General features: G+C 39.9%; 1 protein-coding gene across 4 annotated transcripts in view; it reads right to left on the bottom strand.

Annotated features, from left to right (window-relative positions):
* Positions 1 to 22203, bottom strand: part of LOC106093085 (optomotor-blind protein) — a 153241-nt gene that overhangs the window by 87395 nt on the left and 43643 nt on the right. For 3 of the 4 annotated variants that reach the window (XM_059368306.1, XM_059368309.1, XM_059368308.1), the window contains exons 2-3: positions 8752 to 8865; positions 8521 to 8683 (exon numbers count right to left, since the gene is read on the bottom strand). In XM_059368306.1, coding sequence (XP_059224289.1) covers positions 8521 to 8683; positions 8752 to 8865 — 277 coding nt within the window. The remainder of the gene's footprint in view (positions 1 to 8520; positions 8684 to 8751; positions 8866 to 22203) is intronic. The other variant, XM_059368307.1, reaches the window with a different exon arrangement.

Here is a 22203-nt window from a genome sequence, read left to right as displayed (position 1 = left end):
TTAGAATAACTAAAAGTTTTATTTGCTCTGAGGAAAGAATGCTGACTTTACAGACCACTCCTACACAAACTCGACTTGCCAGTTAGGGAGTCACGGTTTCGACCCCTAGTAAAGGCTAAGGTCTCTTTGTGGTATTACAATGGGTGAGTTGGTAAGAAACTGCTACCATTAACTAACTTGACTTAAAGAAGCAAAATTGAAAAACTTAAAATAAAAAGCTAAAAGATCGTTCAAAACTGTATCCAGATTTAGTATTACAAATGCCCCATCCTAGCAAATCAACCAGCGCCATCTAGAGGCTGAAATAGTCACACATGTCATCATAATTAGTACGAGAATAGGTACTATTGAAAATGTTATATTTTTATTTTTTTGTTTTTTACCTGTGATTTGAACATTCTGGGCGAAGGGCCTTATTTATTCCATGAGCAAAATATCCCTTGTAACAGTGTATGCGGACGACGCTTTTTACTCACTATTCCCTTTCATGACTCCATCTGTGCCTCAACTTTTTCAGTTACAAAGCTTCCTGCCTTTAACACTACATTGAATATTCGATGACTGCTGGCTGCCTGCCAACCTGTCCCTGCCTGGCATTGCTACTTTTTTACACCGTGTCATATGACAATTCATAGATTAGTTCTATTATTATAAATAAGTGCAATATATTGTTAGTTTTGAATTGAAAACTTGTGGCAGTGTGTGAGTGTTGCCAACAGTTTAAAACTATAATTATAAAATTATTACACATAAGGGAATTGCATGTTGATGGCGGCAGTAGCAGCGGCAAAGAACACACGCTAGATATGGTCCTTGGAGCCACATTTTGTGGTTATGTTTTGACACGCACTTAAGTTTTAAGGCTGTTGTTGGTGTGTGTGTGTGTGTGTGTTTTTTTTTCTATAGTTGGTGGTATGTGGTTTAAGTTTGAGTCCTGATGTCCTTATGTTTAACAGTTCAACAGTTCAATGAGCAGTAGGAACAACGTAATGCCCCCTATTTTCAATCAATTGGCCCTTTGGCCGACCAAACGTTCAATAGTTTTCGATTTTTCGATGTCCATGCAATGCGCTACAATTGAAGATAATTGAAGCCCCGGCCCCTGCAGAGTTAATAACAAGCCTTATGACACTTTTCTTTACTTGCCTTTGGGCTTTTGTGTGTTAAGTGTGTTGAGAAGGTGACAGGTGTCTAAATAGTTTTGCTGTGACACATTGGAATTTTCAAATTGTCGCCAGCCCGGGTTCTAATGTCAAAACAATGATAGCCAACTAATACCAGTGGGTGGTAGTGAAAAGAGGGAGTATATGGGCTAGCCTGCTAAATGGGGTGTGGAAAAGCAGCGGCTTGATAATTTTAGGCCTGGACTTTCAAAAGTACAAGAAGTTGTTATTATCTAAAGTTCATAGTTCCGTGGAAAAGTGTAGGGGAAAAGCTGTGTTATTTTGTTGAACAAACTCATCAATTACACGGAACTCAAACCCACAGAAACTGTAAACTGAGGAAGAGACAAACATCTATTATTTTAAGCTAAAAATGGGGTCGAGAATTCTAGGAAAAGGATTCATGGAAGGGAAATTTATGTCATTAAGGGAAGGTTATACAAGAGGTAGAGTTAAGATTTGTTGTTGAGACTTAAATTTATAAAGAAATGTTTATGGAGCATTGATTTGTTTGACATTTTCACTGGTGGTCAAAAAATGTATGAAATTGCCAAACCAGGATCAAATCCAAGACCACAAAAACCCCGAAATCGGACTTTATAATAAACTATCTGAACCGGGCCCCCTCCGCAGCACCTTCTTTAACACTCTTATACCTTTTTATTTGAGACCTATATTGCAATTAAGGCCAACGTAGCGCAGAAGTTGGCATATCCGCCTATGACGCTGAACGCTTGGGTTCGAGTCCTGTCCAGTGTTTTTCCCCTCCTAATGCTGGCAACATTTGTGGGGTACTATGCCACGTAAAACTTCTCTCCAAAGAGGTGTCGCACTGCGGCAAGCCGTTCGGACTCGTCTATAAAAAGGAGACACTTATCATTGAGCTTAAACTTGAATCAGACTGCACTCATTGATATGTGAGAAGTTTGCCCCTGTTACTTAGTGGAATGTTCATGGGCAAAATTTGCATTTGCATTGCAATGGTGGACATTTCGCCCCGAATGTGGATAAGGAATTCGTGTCATTGAAGAGCAGAGATAAACAAGTCCGCCAATGATGCAAAACGCGTGGGTTAAAATTTTGGCGAGAACATTGGAAAAATTGTAAGTGGTGGTTATCCACTCCTAATATTGGCGACATTTGTAAGGTACTATGCCATGCATATAAGTCATGTAAAAGCTTTTTCTCATAGTGTGTCGCACTGCTGGAAGGCGTTGAGACCCGGCTATAAAAAGGAAGCCCTTTATCACATTGATATGTGAGCAGTTTGCCCCTGTTCTTTAACGAAATTTTCATGGGCAAATTTTTGTTCTACACCCTTATACCATTATTTGGACTTCTATTGGGTTGCCCAAAAAGTAATTGCGGATTTTTCATATAGTCGGCGTTGACAAATTTTTTCGCAGCTTGTGACTCTGTAATTGCATCCTCTCTTTGTCAGTTATCAGCTGTTACTTTTAGCTTGCTTTAGAAAAAAAAGTTTAAAAAAAGTATATTTGATTAAAGTTCATTCTAAGCTTTATTAAAAATGCATTTACTTTCTTTCAAAAAATCCGCAATTACTTTTTGGGCAACCCTATATATTGTAGGGGGTATATATGTCCGGTTTGGGGTTGTTGTGCTTGTTGTAGCCACATTTGCATGTGGAGGAGGCGATCCTCATCAAGCTCTTATAGGTGAGCAAGCTCGTTTCGGTCTATACGACTGATCGCCGCGGAAACTTAATCCCGGTTTTGGGTGTATTTTGGAAGTGAGTTGGCCACTCAGACACTGGACCCTTAAAGTAAATATAAGCTTCGTGCTATGATCTCAAATACATTTTAAATGAGCCCCATATTAAAATAGTCGGTCAATAAGTCCTGTTTCACTTGGGCCCTATATAGTTGCGTTTGATGGTATAGTACCTCAGACATTTCGCACAAATATGGATGCCAAATCCGTGCTCTATCAATTGCGATTGATGTGCGACTCGACCTACAAAGTCTCAGCCCAATCGGACAACAATTGCGGCTTCTTGAAGTTGAAGATGTCAAATCTCGAGGTCGGTTGATATGGTTGCTATATCAGGCTACACAGCGATTTGGACCATACTTGATCTAAATGTTGAAAGTGGTAACTATGTGCAAAATTTGAACCTTATCAGACAAGAATTGCGTTTTCTGGGGCTCAAGAAATCAAGTCGCAGGACCACATTATATGGGAGCTAGATCGAAATCTGAACCGATATAGGCTATTTGCAATCCCCAACGACCTACAACGAAGAAAAGTATCTGTATATATATCCGGTTTGACCGCCATTGTGGTTTCGATAGATGGACGGACATGCCATGATTTACCAGATTGATATTTATATACCTTATGGGGTTGCAGATTAATACCTCGAGGTGTTACAAATGGAATGACTACATCAATAATTCCCCATCCTATGGTAGAGTTTATAAAAGACAAATTGACTAAAGTTAAAGTCTTAACTCCATTAACTCCAGAGAAAAGCAAAATTTAAGTTAAAGGCTTAATTCCAGAGAAAAGCTAAATAGAAACCCCTGTAAGCCTCAATCTCTAAACTAATAAAAGAATAATCGCTGGACATCGCTCTAATTTACTGTTTTTTGTCCATAGTGGGTTGGAAAAAAGGCCACCGTAGCGCAGAGGTTAGCATGTCCGCCTATGACGCTGAACGCCTGCGTTCAAATCCTGGCAAGGACATCAGCAAATTTTTTTTAGGTGGTTATCTCCTCCCTATGTTGGCGACATTTGTGAGGTACTATGCCATGTTAAAACTTCTCCCCAAAGAGGTGTCGCACGCAGTTCGGACTCGGCTATAAAAAGAAGATCCCTTCGGAGGAGGCTATACAATGGAGGTCCCAGCACTCAATGATATGTGAGAAGTTTGCCCAGGTCGTTATTGGACTGTTCATGGGCAGATTTGTTGTTGGGTTGGATAAAATTCCGCACTCTCTTTTCAACCTTACCTAACCTACTGTTGTTATGAGCGCATATTTTCAAAGGGCCACAGATCTTGAACAGGAATTCTATTGGGCCGATCCGGTTACAGTGTCCTCCTTAATGCTATGACATTTTTTTCAATAGGAAACTTCAATCCAATACACTTTAAAAACTAACGGTCCTTTCTTATAAATTTCCCATCAATCTCTTATTTTAACATGCCATTTCAATCATGTTTAACGACAAATTTATTGCCACAATCTAGTTTTTTATGAGAAAGCAGAGCTTCTTTTCAATTATTTCCCAGAAATAAATACTTCAAGGTGATATTATTTATGATGACAAATACTTTTTATCTTGCCTGGGGACATGGTGGTGCCAAAAACTATACTCTCCAACCAATTGGCTGACATTTAAAGTGCTAAAGACCATTTCTTTACTTTGGCCAACTAGGCGGCGCAAAATGCTCCCCAATGCTGCAGTGGTAGCTGGTTGGAACACACACATAGTGTTTTGCGCGCCCGTTTATTAATCGACTCAGAATTTTCATTTTATTGATCTTTTGTCGGTGCGCGGTCTTTATCGGCTTGCTTTTTAAGATCATACACTATGTGTGTGTATGTGTGTGTGTGTGACTAGCAGCAGCAAAGCTCGTTTTCCCCCTTAGTTTTGTTTTGTTGAATTTTTCCATCAACAACCAGGAGCAGGGGAGACTCGAAAAAAAAGATACATTCGGCCAGTCTTTGGGGCTACGCCACGTTCATTACAACATGCAAACGCAACGGGCGGCCAAAAAGATGGGCAAAAATTTACGGCCTGGCCATTTGACTCCCCAGTAGTCATCTAAAGCAAATTGTATTTATATTTGCTCTTTTGCTTGAGAGAGCTCTAAGGCGAACCCAACTGCCGCTTACACAGTTCATAACTAAACAAATTCAATGAAGACCATCAACTGACACCGCCGCTGATAGTTTTGCATATCGGACGTTCATAAGTCCATAGCGTATGTCTGTCCATCCCTCCATCCTGCCTTGGTTTATAGCGCACACACTCAATGTACTCGTAGCGGCGTCTTCGGCAGTTTCAAAGAGTCAAGCAATTCGCTTATCCCAAAGACTGATTGAATAAAGCCAACAACAACAGCAACAATTGCAATAGCAAGGAGACGAAGACGACACCAACATGAATGGAGGCTGCCGCCATCTAAAACTGCTGCCGCTGCTGTTGCTCTGGCTGCTAGATAGATATTAATTCTGCCATTTTATCACCGATTTGTACAACTAAAACATACATCACCTCAACTTGGGCCAGCTCATTTGCGGCGTTAAAGACGAACGTAACGCTTGACAACGGATGCGATATTTATGGTATGTGATAGCCAATAAAAAGGATGGATGTTAACAAAATGTTTGAGCTTTCGTTAAACGAAGAGAAAAAAGAAGCAACTTTTTAACTAAGCAGAAAAAATCTGCAAAAAAATAATGTTTTTTAAATAGACATAATTTTAAAAATTCTCAAGAACCTATTATAAGAATATTTTGTGTTATCAGCGAAATCGGATGAAAATTGAAGGCTTAGGGCCCAAGAAGTCAAAACCGGGGATCGATTTATATGGGGGATATATCCAAATCCTAGCCGATATCACCTATTTGAAATTCCCTATGACCTACATTTACAAGAAGTCTCTGCGCAGCGGATATCTTTATTCGTTCCACTGCTCTCTTGATTTCCACAGATGAATGGACAGACGGACAGATAGACGGACGGACAGACATGGCTAGATCGACTTAGAGTTTCAAGACGGTCAAGAGATCGTCTTCGAGGTGTTACAAACGCAATGACTAGATTAGTATATCCCCCATCCTCTAATGATGGGTATAAAAAAGTATTGAAAAGACGAATAAACAAATATTAAGTACACAAGGTATCCAAAGAGCAGCCCTCCAGCATCAGGTATATAAAGGGTGATAATTTAAGAGCTAAAGGAAAGATTTTCAAAAAAAAGACACAAAATTCATGAAATATAATTTAATGTTTGAAGATTATTTCATGCAAATGTTGATCGTGACTGCGCCTCTAATGGTCCATCCGCTTTGTACAAATTTAGAATTCTCTTTCCAAAATTTCGACCGGTATCTCACGAATAAATGCTTAAATGTTGTCTTCCAATGCGTCAATTGAAGCGGACTTGTCTGTATAGACAATAGCTTTAACATAGCCCAACAAAAAATAGTCCAAAGGTGTTAAATCGCACTATCTAGGAGGCCAATTAACAGGTCCCGAACGTGAAACGCTGAAATTTTCACCGAAATCGCCTCTCAATAAGTCCATTGTTACGCGTACTGTGTGGTATGTGGCACCATCTTGTTGAAAAAACATATCATGCAAGTCAAGCTCTTGCCTTTAGGGCACAAAAGAAGTTGGTTATCAACTCACGATAGCGCTCACCATTCGCAGTTACGGTAGGATTCGCATCATCTTTGAAGAAGTACGGTCCAATGATGCCACCAGCCCATAAACCGCACCAAACTGTGAATTTTGCTGGATGCATTGGTAGTTCTTGCATTGCTTCTGGCTGAGCTTCACTCCAAAATCGACAATTCAGCTTATTTAGGTACCCATTGAACGAAAAATGAGCTTCGTCGCTGAACAGAAGAAGCCCGCTATAAACTTTCTTAATAGAGCACGCATTTTGATCATAAAATTCAATAATTTGCAAGCGTTGTTCGTTTGTAAGACGATTCATGGTTAAACTATAGACCAAACTGAAGATAATTTGAGATTGAAACAGAACACCGAACGTGCTTGAGCTGTTTAAACCAAATGCAAATATTGCCCATGAACATTCCACTAAAGAACAGTGGCAAATTTCTCACATATCAATGAGTGCAGTCCGATTCAAGTTTAAGCTCAATGATAAGGGGACTCCTTTTTATAGCCAAATCCGAACGGCATACTGCAGTGCGACACCTCTTTAGAGAGAAATTTTTAAATGGCATAGTACATCACAAATATTGCCAGCATTAGGAGGGGAAAACCACCGCTGAAAATTGTTTTCCTGGTGGTACCGCCAGGATTCTTACCCAGGGCATTTAGCGGCATAGGCGCACATGCTAACCTCTGCGCTGCGGTGGCCTCCAGCTGTTTAAAATCAAAAATCAACCTCTATATTAGCCACATTTCGACAAAATCCGATAAAAATGACACATTTATGAACCCGTAGCAGATACATCGAATAACGCTCCGATGTAGGCCAAACCCAGCACAAACGTAGAGGGTTTAACGCAACTCACTGTTCCAAATTTCAGCGAAATCGGATAATAAATGCGGCTTTTATGAGCTCAAAGCCCTATATCGGCAGATTGGTACATAGGGCAGCTTTATTGAAATATGGTCCGATCTGGACCATACCCGGCTCGGCCATTGGGGAGCTTAAGGCAAATCACTTTTCCAAATTTCAGCGAAATTGGGGAATTAAATGTGCCTTTTGTGGGCTCGAGACCCTAAATTTGCATGTCGGCATATATGACAGCTACATCCATATATAGTCCGTCAGTTCAGGCTCTAAATTGGCTGAATTAGAATATGGTCCGGTCGGGACCATAGTCGGCTCGATTATAGGGGTGTCTATTGTAACTCAATATTCCAAATTTCAGCGAAATAGGGTAATAAATAGGCCTTTTATTGGCTTAGGACCTTATATCGGCTGATCTGTATTTATGGCAGATATATCCAAACATGATCCGATTTAGCCGGTTCTAGAACTTAACCTGCGTATGGAAAAAAAATAGGGAACTATGCAAACTTTCAGCTTATTACCTCTTTTTTGGAAAATCGCCTTAGAATTGAACGATAATCAATAATGTATGCGCTATGTATGGACGTAAATGGATATTTTGGAGGTGTTGCAAACGAAATGACATAATTAATAAACTCCCCATCCTATGGTGGTAGTTATTAAAAATATTTTTGTAGAAAAATTATGCATGTGTTTTGACCAATAGAGCTAAAATTATACTGGAACTAAACACATCAAACACTCTTTGGCTACTTGAACCTAATTATGGGAATAATGTAAAGTTTTCTGTCTATATAGTCTTGTGTTGTTAGCCAAATCCATGTGATTTTCTAAGTTTTTCATTAATTTTCTCTTAGATTATTTTAGCTGATTAAACCTCCCACAAATATTCAATGTTTAAAAATATATATAAACTACAATATATAAAAATATGTAATTTTCTCAATTCGATGTCTCTGTAATATGGGCTTGTGTAACTTTTTTCGTTTGCTCTTATTGGAAATGAGATTATTGAGAGAATTTCCTATTTTTACCATAAATGTGACAAATGTAATAAAAAAAGGCGGGTTTTTGCAGACCCTTAGGTTTGTTTGGTAAACAAAGAAAACGTACAGTACTTACAAATCCATGTTTATCACTAATGTTGTTGGTCAGCTTTAGTTTGTGAAATGAGACAACTTTTTGCATCCACTGTTCGCCGGTGGTGGGCGAATCTGGATGGATGTACATGCGTTTGGGCATTTCGGGATCAGCTTTGCCGGCAATCATCCAACGGCTGAAAAGGATTTCGGCAGACATAGAAACACGAAAGTCGTCTGATCGAGCATAAGCGCCACTACTTACCTATTGTGGAATTTATAGCGATAGTCGTCGGCCGCCACTATATCAAGCAGGAGTATATATTTCGCCTTGGCATCTAGTCCGGAGACTCGAAATTTCATTTGGGGAAACATTTGTCTGAAAACACACATACACACACACAAAAATAAAAAACCAAGACAATTTTAGATAATATTTAACTGTAAACGGAGAAAGAGAGAGGCAGAGTCCAGGCAGACAAGAAAAATAATTGTAAAATTACAACATTAAATGAGCAAATTTTTAAAACGAATATTTGCTTGTTCCAACTCGCCAAAACCAAAAAGCAAGGCATGGCATGGACTTGGGCATTATCATTATCCAGTTTATCATAACACAAGGCATTCAGGCGGGCAGGCAAGCAGTCAGTTTCGTGCGGTCACTTCGTTGCAGCGCAGATCTATACTCCACACAATAATGTGGCGCCAGCAAAAGTGCACGAAAATTTAAATTTCCAAAGCATGTTCCAGCCAGGAATGTGTGTACGAATGTTGGCCGCTATGTGAACCTGCAGCCTAGTAGCCAAACCGTACCGTACCGCACAAAGTCCAAATACAAGTAAATTGATATTTGCCACGTCGCCAAGCAAGGAAGAGTACCAACAACAGACGGATGTGCTGGGGCCTATCAACACCAACATCGCTGCTGGTAGAGCAGGCCGTGTTGACGAGCTGCAGCACTAACTACCACCAGCGTTGTGAATGCTCGGCCAGACGACCGAGTGAACCATGGTCCAGCCACCCATTATTATCGGCTAATGCTGTGGCTTCATTTGTCCAATTTGGGGGAAATTGTTGTGGCAGCACCAACCACAACAGTTAGTTAAGTAAAAACAAACATTTTTATTTGGTCACAAACGAACGTGTTGAAAGGCTGGCCGGCCATACACAGAGCTCTTGCCAAGCGCCACTGGCCAACTGCAATAATAATAAACGCAGCAGCTTAAGCCATTTGGTGTATAAGTCTACTCTTCTACAGAGAGTAAATGCCAAACTCACGGTTTTTGTGAGGCTCCCATCATAAACCATGATGATGAACCAGAGCAAATTTCCAACACCGGCCGGCCAGCCAGCCCAGACCCGCCCTAACCTACCATCATGCCATTGAACGACTAACTGGCTAACCGACTGCCAGCCTGCATGTTTGCCTGCCTGCTTGCCTACGACCATCAACATTCTCATTTATTTCGTTTATTATTGCTGCTCGTCCAAACTACCTCACAAATATGAAAATTATAACTTTGAGCAGCAATCACTCAATCTTTTTTCCTTCACTCCATTTGTTGGCATCGTTAGTGCTCCAAAAAATACACAACTCAATACCTCCATGGATGGGCGCTGTTTGGGCACTGTTTGCTTAACGACGAGGTTAGCCAGGCTCAGACTCAGACTCATGAATCAAATTTAACGAATGTCTCGTCCATGAGCAACGATCGTCGCCGTCATCCTCGTCCTCATCACCATCACCATCACCCTATGATTAAGCAAGAGCGCTCAGCTCAGCTCAGTTCAGTTCAGCTCCTTGAGTATGAGAGAGTTTAGCTTGTTGTTGCTAAATACATCGTTTCGCGACAGACGTCAACGAAAAACCAACAAACAAGCCCACTAAACTTCATAAACGCCAAGGTAAGATCACCAACCAGAAAAGCTTAAAGAGCAGTTCATGATTCTATCACATTTTTGCAGTGAATGAGCGGCGGAGGGCCACAATGGTTGATTGTAAATGGGTCTCCTACCATGATGCTTCCGTCCTTCCTTCCTTCCGCCACAGTTATATGGCCCTTCTACTCCACCTTAAAACTTTTGCAGGGCAATTAACGAGCTGGGGAAAGCAAGCAAGAGCAGCAGCAACGGCAGTTGTTGCCTCTTAACAGCGTTCATAACGCATCTTCCACAAGTCTTCTGTGGGCTTTATGTTGGGACCCTGCCACAACCACCACCACCACCATCATCATCCTCAACACGACTGCCTCCTTAACTTGGCCATAAGTCTGCTCACTTATTTTATTCGCTGGGGTTTCTTCTGTGTGTTTAGTGGTCTGCATTGCCTTTGGCTTATTTTCAATAACTCGTTAACCATTATTGAAAACTTGGCGCCAGTTGGCAGAACTCACACCAACGTCGGTCGTTTGGTCGATCGCTAAGTCGTCATCATCGCCATCATTATCTTCATCATCATCATCATTGCTGGCGTTGTCATCGCCTTTTGCGTTGGTTTTGGCTTTACCCTTTTAGAGTACATTTTGGGAATACACCAAACATACAAATCGGGGCCACCACACGCGTTTTACTGCTGCAAGCTTGAGACATTGCAGCCCCTTCCCCCCCCCCCCCCCCCCCCCCCCCATTGGCTTGGTATCTGGGCCCCATGGTTTCCAGTTTGTTTTGGGCTTTTCTTCCTCGTTTTTGGGGGCCTTGTCTGCTTTATGCTGCGCGCTTTGAAAACATCAATCTAAGATCTTGTGGCCAATATGCCCTTGATGCACACACAGCAATTGATAACATTGCTTCATTGCTAATTTTTGCTCGTAAGCATTGTTTGTGTTGCAAGGCAGTCAAGCCCAACGATCCTTGCACTCTCTGTCCCCAAGCCTCTGCTGCGGCGCATGAGCTGTGCTCACACATTGTGGGGTTGTTAGCAAAGCCAATGGTGGCGCTGCTGTTGCTGCAATGTGTCTTGGCCAAATATATTATTTTCCGTTTGTTATTTCTTCTTTATGCTTCTTTTTTTTTTTTGAGAAATTCCCTCATGTTGATTTTTGGATGATTACCGCTGCTGCTTCCCAAATGTATGCTGGCAGGCGGACAGTAACCAAGTAAACAAACAAAAATATGATGCCACAGTTAGAAGCCAAAGAATGGGGCATTTATAGGATAGGAGACTTGGTAAAAAGTCAAGTACTCTAAGGAACCCTAGCGCAGAGCTTAGCATGTCCGCCTATGACGCTGAACGTCTGGGTTCGAATCCTGGTGAGACCATCAGAAAAAATTGTCAGCGGTGGTTTTCCCCTCCTAATGCTGGCAACATTTGTGAGGTACTATGCCAGATAAAACTTCTCTCCAAAGAGGTGTCGCACTGCGGCACGCCGTTCGGATTCGGTTATAAAAAGGAGACCCCTTATCGTAGAGCTTAACCTTGAATCGGACTGCACTCATTGATATGTGGGAAGTTTGCCCCTGTTCCTTAGTGCAATGTTCATGGGCAAAATTTGCATTTACTCTAAGGACACCCTGAAAACAAAAATTTTTTAGCATAAACTGCGAGTTGCACTGTTTCTTCTCTTCAAATTCTATTTCCCAAAATGTATACCTCATCATAACTTCTTGACGAATACTTTTGCCCAACACTCACTACATTACGTTGCATACCCCTATTGATAGCAACGTAGCCTGCTTCAATTTCTTCTTCTTAGCTTGGCCCAACTTCATCAACCTGGCAATTGGCATCGTGTTGCTGGGGCGTATGCGAACGGTGCGGCGCACACATGTGTTACCTCAACGAGATACACGTATTTAGGAATGATGATGGCTTGTTAGCGTCGTGTTGATAAGCTTGTTTGGATATTTTGCGCAGTTTTTGTTCACAGTTGTCGTCGTTGTCTTCTTCATCGTCATCATCATCATTATCTTCATTGTCGTTGTTGCCAACTTTGCGTTCTTGCTTTCTGTTTAAATTTCTTTTGCAAGTGAGGATTCGCTTATGTTATTTTTTTTTCGCCTTTGCTCAAGAGAAACCCTGAAATTGTGTATTAAGCAGCAGCGTTAGCCAGCAAGCTTACCATTTTTGAGAATGTCCAGGCCAAATATGACATCATGGGTCAATTGTTGGTATGTTTTAGACAAGCGTTTCAAAATTTTGTTTCAAAGACATCGCGATTTTTTGTGTTTCAGAACTCAATTTTTTGATTTTTGTCAACATGTATAGGAAATATTTTTGTACATACATACGGCTTGTCGCTTGTGTTTGATTAGTCAATAAGTTGAGGCTCGCTTTTTGTGACAACGAAAGACAGTGGGTAATTTTGGCAATTATTGTGTAAGACAACTGATACTTCGAGCATAAAAGATCTAAAGATGAAATTGACTGGCAACTTAAGTAAACTTGATCAACAATTTGGAAAGGAAAGAAATAAAAACTCCAATTGATAGTTGGTATATAAGTTCGAATTATTATAGACAAATTGAATAAAAGAAGGAAAAAGGCATTAAGTTCAGCCGGGCCAAACTTTGGACACCCACCACCTCGAGTATATATTTAAACCACCTTCCGTCATAATCTGGTGAAAATGCATAACTTATGCTCCCATAGCAGCTATTTCCAAATATGGTCCGATTTGGACCAAATTCGGCACGGACATTGAGTGATCTAATAAATACAATTCACTGCTCAATATTGGGCTTTGGCAGCTATATCCGATTTGAACCATAAAGTAAATGGATGTTGAAAAGCCAAACTAAAGTCACTGTGTCAAAATACAGCGAAATCGAATAATAAATGCGCCTTTTTTGGGGCAAAGATCGAGAGATAGGTCTATATGCAGCTATATCCATATCAAGAAGGATATTGAGAAGCTTAACACAACTCACTGTCCCAAATTTTAGCGAATTCCGATAAATTTGCACCCTTTATGGGCCCAAGACCTTGAATTGAAAGATCGTAGTATATATCAGCTTTATCCAAATCTGAACCGATTTGGGCCAAATTGAAAAAAAGATGTCGAAGAGCTGAACACAACTCTCTGTCCCAAATTTCAGCGAAATCAGCGCCTCTTGTGGCGACGCCCTAGGTATTTAAATTCAATTCCTAACACTATATTCATATTCTACTCACGAAAACCTTTTATTTGAGTCCCATATTATCATGATCGTCTAATATGCCCACTCTGGACATTTTTGGTGTTTGGGCGGTCCCCACGATAATTACGCACTCTACTCTCGAATACCTTTCATTTGAGTCCCATACTGTCCCGACCAATTCACTTTGATTATGGGCGGTACTTAGGGGCGGGTTTGGACTTGGGGCAGCTCCCTAAATACCTAGATCCAACTTTTAATATCATATTCATACTTTACTCCCAAATATCTTTCATTGGAGTCCTATATTGTCCCGATCGGTCCACTTTTGATTTTGGGCGCTACTTTTGGGGCGGTTTTGGACTTGGTACGGCTTCCTAGTTACTTGGAATCAACTTTTAATATCAACTTCATCATATTCATACGGTACTCTTGGGGCGACGCCCTAGGTATTTGAATTAAATTTTTAACTCGAGAGGTCGTTCTATATGGCAGCTTTGTCCAAATCTGGACCGATCTGGCCCATATTAAAAAAAGACTTGGAAGTGTTTAACACAACTCACTATCCTAAATTTCAGCGAAATCCCACAAAAAAATGCGGTTTTTATGGGCCCAAGACCTTATATATGGGTTTCGGACCCTTAATCGGCAGACCGGTCTATTTGACAGCTATACCCAAATATGGTCCGTTTTGGCCCTTCAATAACTTAACCTGCATGCAGCAAAACGAAATATCTGTGCCAAATTTCAGCTCAATATCGTTAATTTTGAAGGCTGTAGCGTGATTACAACAGACGGACGGACTGAAGACCACAGTAGCGCAGAGGTTACCATGTCCGCCTATGACGCTGAACGCCTAGGTTCAAATCCTGGCGAGACCATCAGAAAATATTTTCAGCGGTGGTTTTCGCCTCCTAATGCTTGTAAGGTATTATGCCATGTAAAACTTCTCTCCCAAGAGGCACGCCGTTCGGCTATAAAAAGGAGGCCCTTTATCCGATATCTTACCCCATACTTAATCATGTAATCTTCGGTTTCCAACATATATTTCCATATTTCCCACAAATATTATCTAAAAATCCCCCTTTTCAAGCTTCTCCAACGCTAGTTAGTTGCCATAATTTCATGCCATATCCCACTGTAGGATTTATACAAACTACCACAATGTTGTCGTGTAGCTTGCATTCTTCGCCTGCTTGCTAATATTTTGTGTGTTTTCGCCCGTCTTCTTCTCTCAACTTGAACTTGGGATTGTTATTCAAAAGCAGTCATAACTTTTCGTTACGTTTTTTTTTATTTTGAGCTTTGGCTAAACGAAATATTTTTTTCGTTTATATTAGAGTCACGTTTTCGCAGCGTCCTGTTGACGAGATATACCCCACCAAAGAATGATGTGTCGTATTCTGAACATGTTTCTCTCTCACATCCACCATCAAATTGTATGGACGTCATTCAGTCAGTCAGTCAGTTGGGCCATTTTCAGCCACTCGTTGCTTCAAGAGAGTGATTAAACACTGGAAGTTTTGGGTGTTTGGCTGGTCGATAATGATTTCAGCCATTTTTAAGTTCAATCATGCTGACATAGTTAAGTTATTAAAAAGGACCACCTACATCAACGTCATGATGCACTTGTTGACTGTATCAAGACTGAGTTGGTTGATACACCTCAACTTGTTTTGTTGAGAAGGAGGATGATGACGATGATATCTGTATACATGGGAAAAGCAAAGAGATTGCCTATTTGAGGGCTATTGGGTTTTGCACCTGTCACCAGGTATGCCAATGCAGTCACTGAAATTCTTGTTGTCTGCTGGCCAGTGTTTTTGTTTTAGTTTTTGTTGCCTCTTCTTTTTTTCCTGCATTCTGTGGTCCTTTTTATAGCATTGAGTGGCTGGTATCTTATCGTCCTGCAACATCAATCGATCATTTTCCTTTTCGGAAATGACAGAAAACTAAGTAAATTTATAACGTTCGCTCTCTGTTGAATCCCTGAGCTGGAGGACACCTGCAGCCCCAAAGTTGTTGACAGCAGTGACAAAAGGTATGGCAGTTTTGGTATTAATCTTTAAGGACTTTGTCAACACGATCTGTGCAGATAAAGCAACAGGGAATTACCCTCGAGCAGCAACTGTCGAATATTCATCAGAAGCCAGGATATGTGACAAGATCACTATCCCCCATTTGACTGGCTGGCTGGTTGGCTGGCCATTGTCCTGTTACATGCAGCAAGGATAATTTGAATATGCTCTGCATTCATTTCGGTTTACATATGCAATTGTTATTTTATTCAGCAGCAATTGTTTTCCACTGCATTTCAATAAAAATCGAATGAATTTGCAATTTTATGCAAACAACTTGAATTTATTTGACAAATCGAATTTAGTCAGAAACAAATAAGGATCAATATGCAACGATTAACATGTTCTGCATGCATGAGAACAAGTGAGTGTGAGTAGTTCCTTGTCATCGCTTACTTCCCCCGCCCCACTATGATTGGGGGAAGAGACCAATCAGCAGCTGGCTGTATGGGCCGCTGAATAGCCACGCTAATTACCAAAATAAACAAGGCAATTTAGGGGTTGGCGCACCAGGACCATAAAAACTGCTATAAATAACTCACAATCAAATTGCTAAACAAATAAACCTACCAGCTCGGCAACAGCAGCGCACCGCACCGCATTATGTAGCCCGCCTTAAAGACATTTTGCAGCGTCTTGCTCAGGTGGTCAAACGCACACGTAACAAAAAAAAACGTTAAGACGAAAACAATAAATAATGAAATTATATGTGAAATGATGGAAGTGATTGTGAAAATAAATGACCAAGCGCCAGAAAAGGATCCATCCATAACAGTCATGCCATTCAGCCACTCATATATTTCTGGATATATATTTCTATATTAATAATACGAACAAATTCTTAAGGGGCTGCACACAAGGCTGGCCAGGCCAAGCCGATGGACGGACGGACATGCACGTCCAGCGCTTATCCAGTGCAAACGAGTTGAATGTTTCGTTTTCATTTGTTATTAAAGATGCCACAGCGTCTGACTGACAGCTGGTAACGCCCCCAAAATATATCAACCAGCATCCCTAGGAAACCACCAACTCACTCTTACACTAACAACAACAACAAACAACAGAAGTAGTACTACGACACGACTATGCAACACCAACAACACAGCAAACAAATTATTACGATTCACTTGGTCCGATGTTTCATTAACAAAATGAGAAAAAACTCTGTATGGACAGACTAAGGCAACAGCTATCATCAAGAGAAGAAAAAAACTATACGAGGGTAGGAAAAGGATTTTGGGAAATTAAGAAATCAGAAAAATCAAACAAGTAAAAAAGGTATTAGGTTCGGCCAGGTCATACTTTGGATACCCCCACCGCGGACATATATATTGGGTTGCCCAAAAAGTAATTGCGGATTTTTTAAAAGAAAGTAAATGCATTTTTAATAGAACTTAAAATGAATTTTAATCAAATATACTTTTTTTACATTTTTTTTTCTAAAGCAAGCTAAAAGTAACAGCTGATAACTGACAGAAGAAAGAATGCAATTACAGAGTCACAAGCTGTGAAAAATTTGTCAACGCCGACTATATGAAAAATCCGCAATTACTTTTTGGGCAACCCAATAATAACCAAAATTTGTCGAGATCCCGTGAAAAATGCAACTTTTATGAATCCATAGCAGCTATAATGAAATATTTTTCGATTTGAACCAAGCTCAGATGGACTTTGAGGGGTATAATACAACCAACTGTTTCAAATTTCAGAGAAATCGGGTAACAATTGGGCTTTGTGTGGATTAAAGACCGTAAATTGAGTGATAGGTATCTATATCCAGATATGGACCGCTCTGAACCATATATGGGAAAGATATTGAGGGGTCTAATACAGCTTACTATACCAAATTGCAGCTAAATCGGGTAATAAATATGCCATGTATTTGTAAAAGACCTTCAATCGGGAGATCGTTCCATATGAAAGCTTTATCCATATATGGTTCGATCTGAACCAAACGTAGAGGAAGCCAACACATCTCACTATGCTAAATTTCAGCGAAATCGGGTTATAAATTAGCCTTTTAGTGGCCCACGAATTCAAATCGGGAGATTGATTCCAATAACCAAATATTATCCAATCTAAACCGTACACCATACGGATGACGAGGGGCCTAACATGCTTCGTTGTGTTCAATTTCAGCGAATTTGGGCAAAATGCTGCTTTTATGGCACCAAGACCTTAAATCGGTATATAGCAGCCACCGTAGCGCAGAGGTTAGCATGTCCGCATGTCCGCCTATAACGCTGAACGACTGGGGTCAAATCCTGGCGAGACCATCATAAAATTTTCCAGCGGTGGTAATCCCCTCCTAATGCTGGTGACATTTGTGAGGTACTAAACCATATAAAAACTTCCTCTCAAAAGAGGTGTCGCACTGCGGCACGCCGTCCGGACTCGGCTATAAAAAGGACATACCTTAGCATTGAGCTTAAACTTGAATTGGACTGCACTCATTGATATGTGAGAAGTTTGCCCCTGTTCCTTAATGGAATGTTCATGGCGTTCAAAGATGGTCAAACATTTAAAAAAATTTTGAACCTCAACACCAGTTAAAATGAACTACCATTGGGAAATAATGAACGTTAAGAGTTCAATAATTTCATAACAGTTATGAAATTGTTTTTACTAATAGTTCACTTTTTACTTCTTACTAGAAAAATATGAACTAACGAGCATTGCAATTGAAAGGTAGAATTATACTTTGGATTCAGCTGTGTATTGTATAGTAGATGAACTATAAAACAGTGTTTGAATTGCGAATCACACTAAATGCATTCAAGAATTTGAGAACTAGCCTTTAGTTCAAGTTGCTGACGCTAAATTAAAGAACACTCGCTTCGTTGGGCGCCAGTTTCCCAAATTGAATTACAACAAATATCTTAAATTCATACATTATTTGTTGAAAAAGTGAGGATATTCAAGCTGATTTGATGACAAGAATGTTCTGCGAAGGAAATATTGAATACTAAGCCGAAAAAAGCAAAGGTCACCGTAGCGCAAAGATAAGCATGTTCGCCTAAGGCGTAGAAAGGCCTCTCGGGGGTAGGCTAAGCACCAGAATTTTAAAGATTAAATTAAATTAAATTTCGACATCATTTTTTGATAATTTTATTGCCATTCAAAGAGTTTTCGAGGTTCGAATCCTGACGAGAACATCAGATTATACCCTCCTAACGACATTTGTGAGGTAGTTTTCCTTGTAAAAACTTCTCTCCAAAGAGGAGTCGCACTGCGGTATGACGTTCGGACTCGGCTATAAAAAATAGGTCCCTTATCATTGAGCTTAAACTTGAATCGGACAGCACTCATTGATATATGAGAAGTTGGCCCCTATTTCTTAACGGAATGGTTATGTGCAAATTTGCAAGTCCAAAAAACTACGCCAGATTTCTTAAAATTCCTTAGGATCCACTGTTTGTCTCAAATAGGCATGGTTCTACCATTGCACAACTCACTAATTACTGAGTAGTTAAAAGCATGTAGTCTTTTTAGAGCTTAAAGAACGGATGATAAAGCTTTAGACAGCTTCGAAATTGCTTTCTCCGCAGACCGCCCCATGCATTTCCAGCACACCACATATGCCTTAACTTTTTAAAAAGGTTTTTATTTCGGTTTCTATTCTATTGGGTTGCCCAAAAAGTAATTGCAGATTTTTCATATAGTCGGCGTTGACAAATTTTTTCACAGCTTGTGACTCTGTAATTGCATTCTTTCTCTGTCAGTTATCAGCTGTTACTTTTAGCTTGCTTTAGAAAAAAGTGTAAAAAAAGTATATTTGATTAAACTTCATTCTAAGTTTTATTAAAAATGCATTTACTTTATTTTAAAAAATCCGCAATTACTTTTTGGGCAACCCAATAAATAGATGCAAAATCAAAGCCTACAGGTTTCAGCTGGACAAATAAATCCAAAAATCTTTAGTATATAATATTTTCTTCTTCATTCTTCATTCTTCTTTCTTTTAAATTAAAATTCTTTTCATTTCAAAGAAAGCATTTCGACTTTTCAATCCCACCTCGTTACTGTGGCTACCTTCGACTACAGCATTCTATTTATCTCAAGTCTAGAGGTGCTGGTGGTGTTGCTTATCTGAGCCTCCTTCTGTTCGCTCTACTGCCAGGTCTTCCGTTGTGTACAGTGTGTGCCCGCGTCTGTCATTTGAGACGTTTAACTACATTATCAGCAGACAATTAAAACCTGAAGAAACTCAACTCGCTGGCTGTATGGCCTTAGCCAAGCATTCATTCAGCCAGCCAGCCAGCTAGCCAAACATTGCTGCGGCTGTTTATAACCACTTACAACATTGTACTTACATGTAGATACTTAATCAAACAAACATAACAATTAACATGGGACCAACAAAAAAAACACAACAACAACAAAAACCGAGTCAGCGGACCAAGTACCAAACAATTTACAGAACTACTCATCGTACTTGCATCAGCAGCAGCAGCAGCAACAACAACACCCAAAACAAATGGTAAACTGCAGATGATGGTTGGCTGACTCGTGGTGTGCCTTGGGCAGCAGTATGGCATGGAGGAGCATGGTACATATTTGACAATCATCCACAATGAGAGTGAGCAGAGCATATTCCTTCACGTTCTCATGTCCATGGAGTGGACCGTGTCATAAATCAGCTTCAAACAGAAAAAATGTCACTAGAACAACAGTTTTTTCGGCAGATAAGCTGCAGATGACAGGCAAAAAGTGTTTTCAAATCAAATTTATAGCGCCTGACCCCGGGCAGACCCACCACTGCAAGGCGATAAACGAAACGAAATTTGTAGCTCATCTACTCTGGGCAACGTTAAGATGATGAATGTTTTGCTTCTACAAAAATGGGGATTTATTACATTCCAAATAATAGGGAATGTAATTTGAAATTACACACAATAAATTTGAAAACAAAACGAGTCTTATCATCATCAAGTCAAAGATCAGAGGGCTTAACATAAATACTCCCCAAAGACTTTATCAAATTTAAAAGAAAGTTCCAAATCACCCTTGGTTTACAAAAGACATTTGCATTGTTCCATTTTTTGCCGCTTTGCCAATAGACACCCACTGAGGGATAATTTTCACAACATCCTTTCCTAATGAATTGACTAACATTTGAAAATACACGCATGCCTCACTGCCATTTCGCTTTGTTTTTTTTTTTTTTTTTTTTTTTTTTTTGACAGCCATAATGTGACGATAACTTTTGTTATTAAGTGTTGCCATAACGAAGCTATAATTGAGCCTACTCTCGTTCAAATAATTGCAGTGCTTTTGGCTACCGACTTGGCACAAATTGCAATTCTCGGTTCGTTCGTTTCAGTTTTGGCGTGCGTGTTGAAAATTGTCTCAACAATTGGCACTTTTGCGCGTGTAGAGTGTAAAGTGCATAAATATGTCCCGAACACACAATGCAACGCTGACATACGCTAACAACAGCAACAACACCACAAAGGAATGCACCAATACTTGTTTGTGTGCATGTGAATTTGTGTTTGTGATTATAGATGGAGTTCATAATATAATATATGGGGGTATTTTATTAGCTGAAATATGTATTTGCTAGTACATTAAATCGTGTAGATAATTATTTAAAAACACTATATATACGTAGATATGATGGCTACCGAGGGTTAGGCTCACAATAGAGTGTCGAACAAAACAAGTAAAAATGAGTTGAATAAAGCAGGGAGGAATCGTGTAGACCTTCCACTATTGATTCTGCTAAAAATTTCTACAAATTGGCTCGGATTATAGATGGATGATTTTAAAGAAAGCATATCGGTGAAGACTTGGGATTTCTAAGGGCTCAGCAAGTAAAATCCGAAGATGGGTTCATATAGGAGCTCTAACTACTGATAGGCATATCTAGGGGCTATTTGGTGTGGGTATTGGTAGCTAAAAGACTTCTTCACATATCAAATATCGGCCTAGCCGTATAAAAAATTGAAATTTCTAGGGGCTCAAGATAAGTCAAAATGGGTACTGTCTATATGGAGAACCGCTTAATATGGGAAATACATCAATTAATGTACCTATCAGGGACGTAGGCAGTATTTTATATGGGGGGGCACATTAAAACCACAAAACAACTACACTGAAAAAAAGTTGACCGACTATTTAATAGTTTCCTTTCTCGTATAATTTTAGCAAAAAAAAAACGAGCCAAAGAACCAAAACTTTAAAATAAGGATGCTATCTTCAACTTTAATTTTCTATTTTTCAAGGGACAAGACCATTCGTTTCGAATTTTGATCGCTAAGTGATACTTATTTTCCTTTGTAGTTCTGATCGCGTATGCTGATGACATGGCAATTGCGGTTAGGAGAAAGTTTTGCATAACTCCAAGAGATATACTTCAGAAAGCTCTACATGCAAAAGCGAAATGGTCTACCGAAAGTAGTCTAGAAGTAATTCTTTTCAGCAGGAGATACAAGATGCCTACAGTGGCACCTGCCTCCTTGGGAGGAGAGAAAGTTCCATTTACAGAAAGATGCACTGACATCTAATGCTTCTGGACATATTGTGGCTAGTCAAATTACTGTGACCATTGCTGTGAGGCTAAG

Source organism: Stomoxys calcitrans, chromosome 4 (genome assembly GCF_963082655.1).
Source record: "Stomoxys calcitrans chromosome 4, idStoCalc2.1, whole genome shotgun sequence".
Lineage (NCBI taxonomy): Eukaryota > Metazoa > Arthropoda > Insecta > Diptera > Muscidae > Stomoxys > Stomoxys calcitrans.
This window is presented reverse-complemented; position numbering and strand designations above follow the sequence as displayed.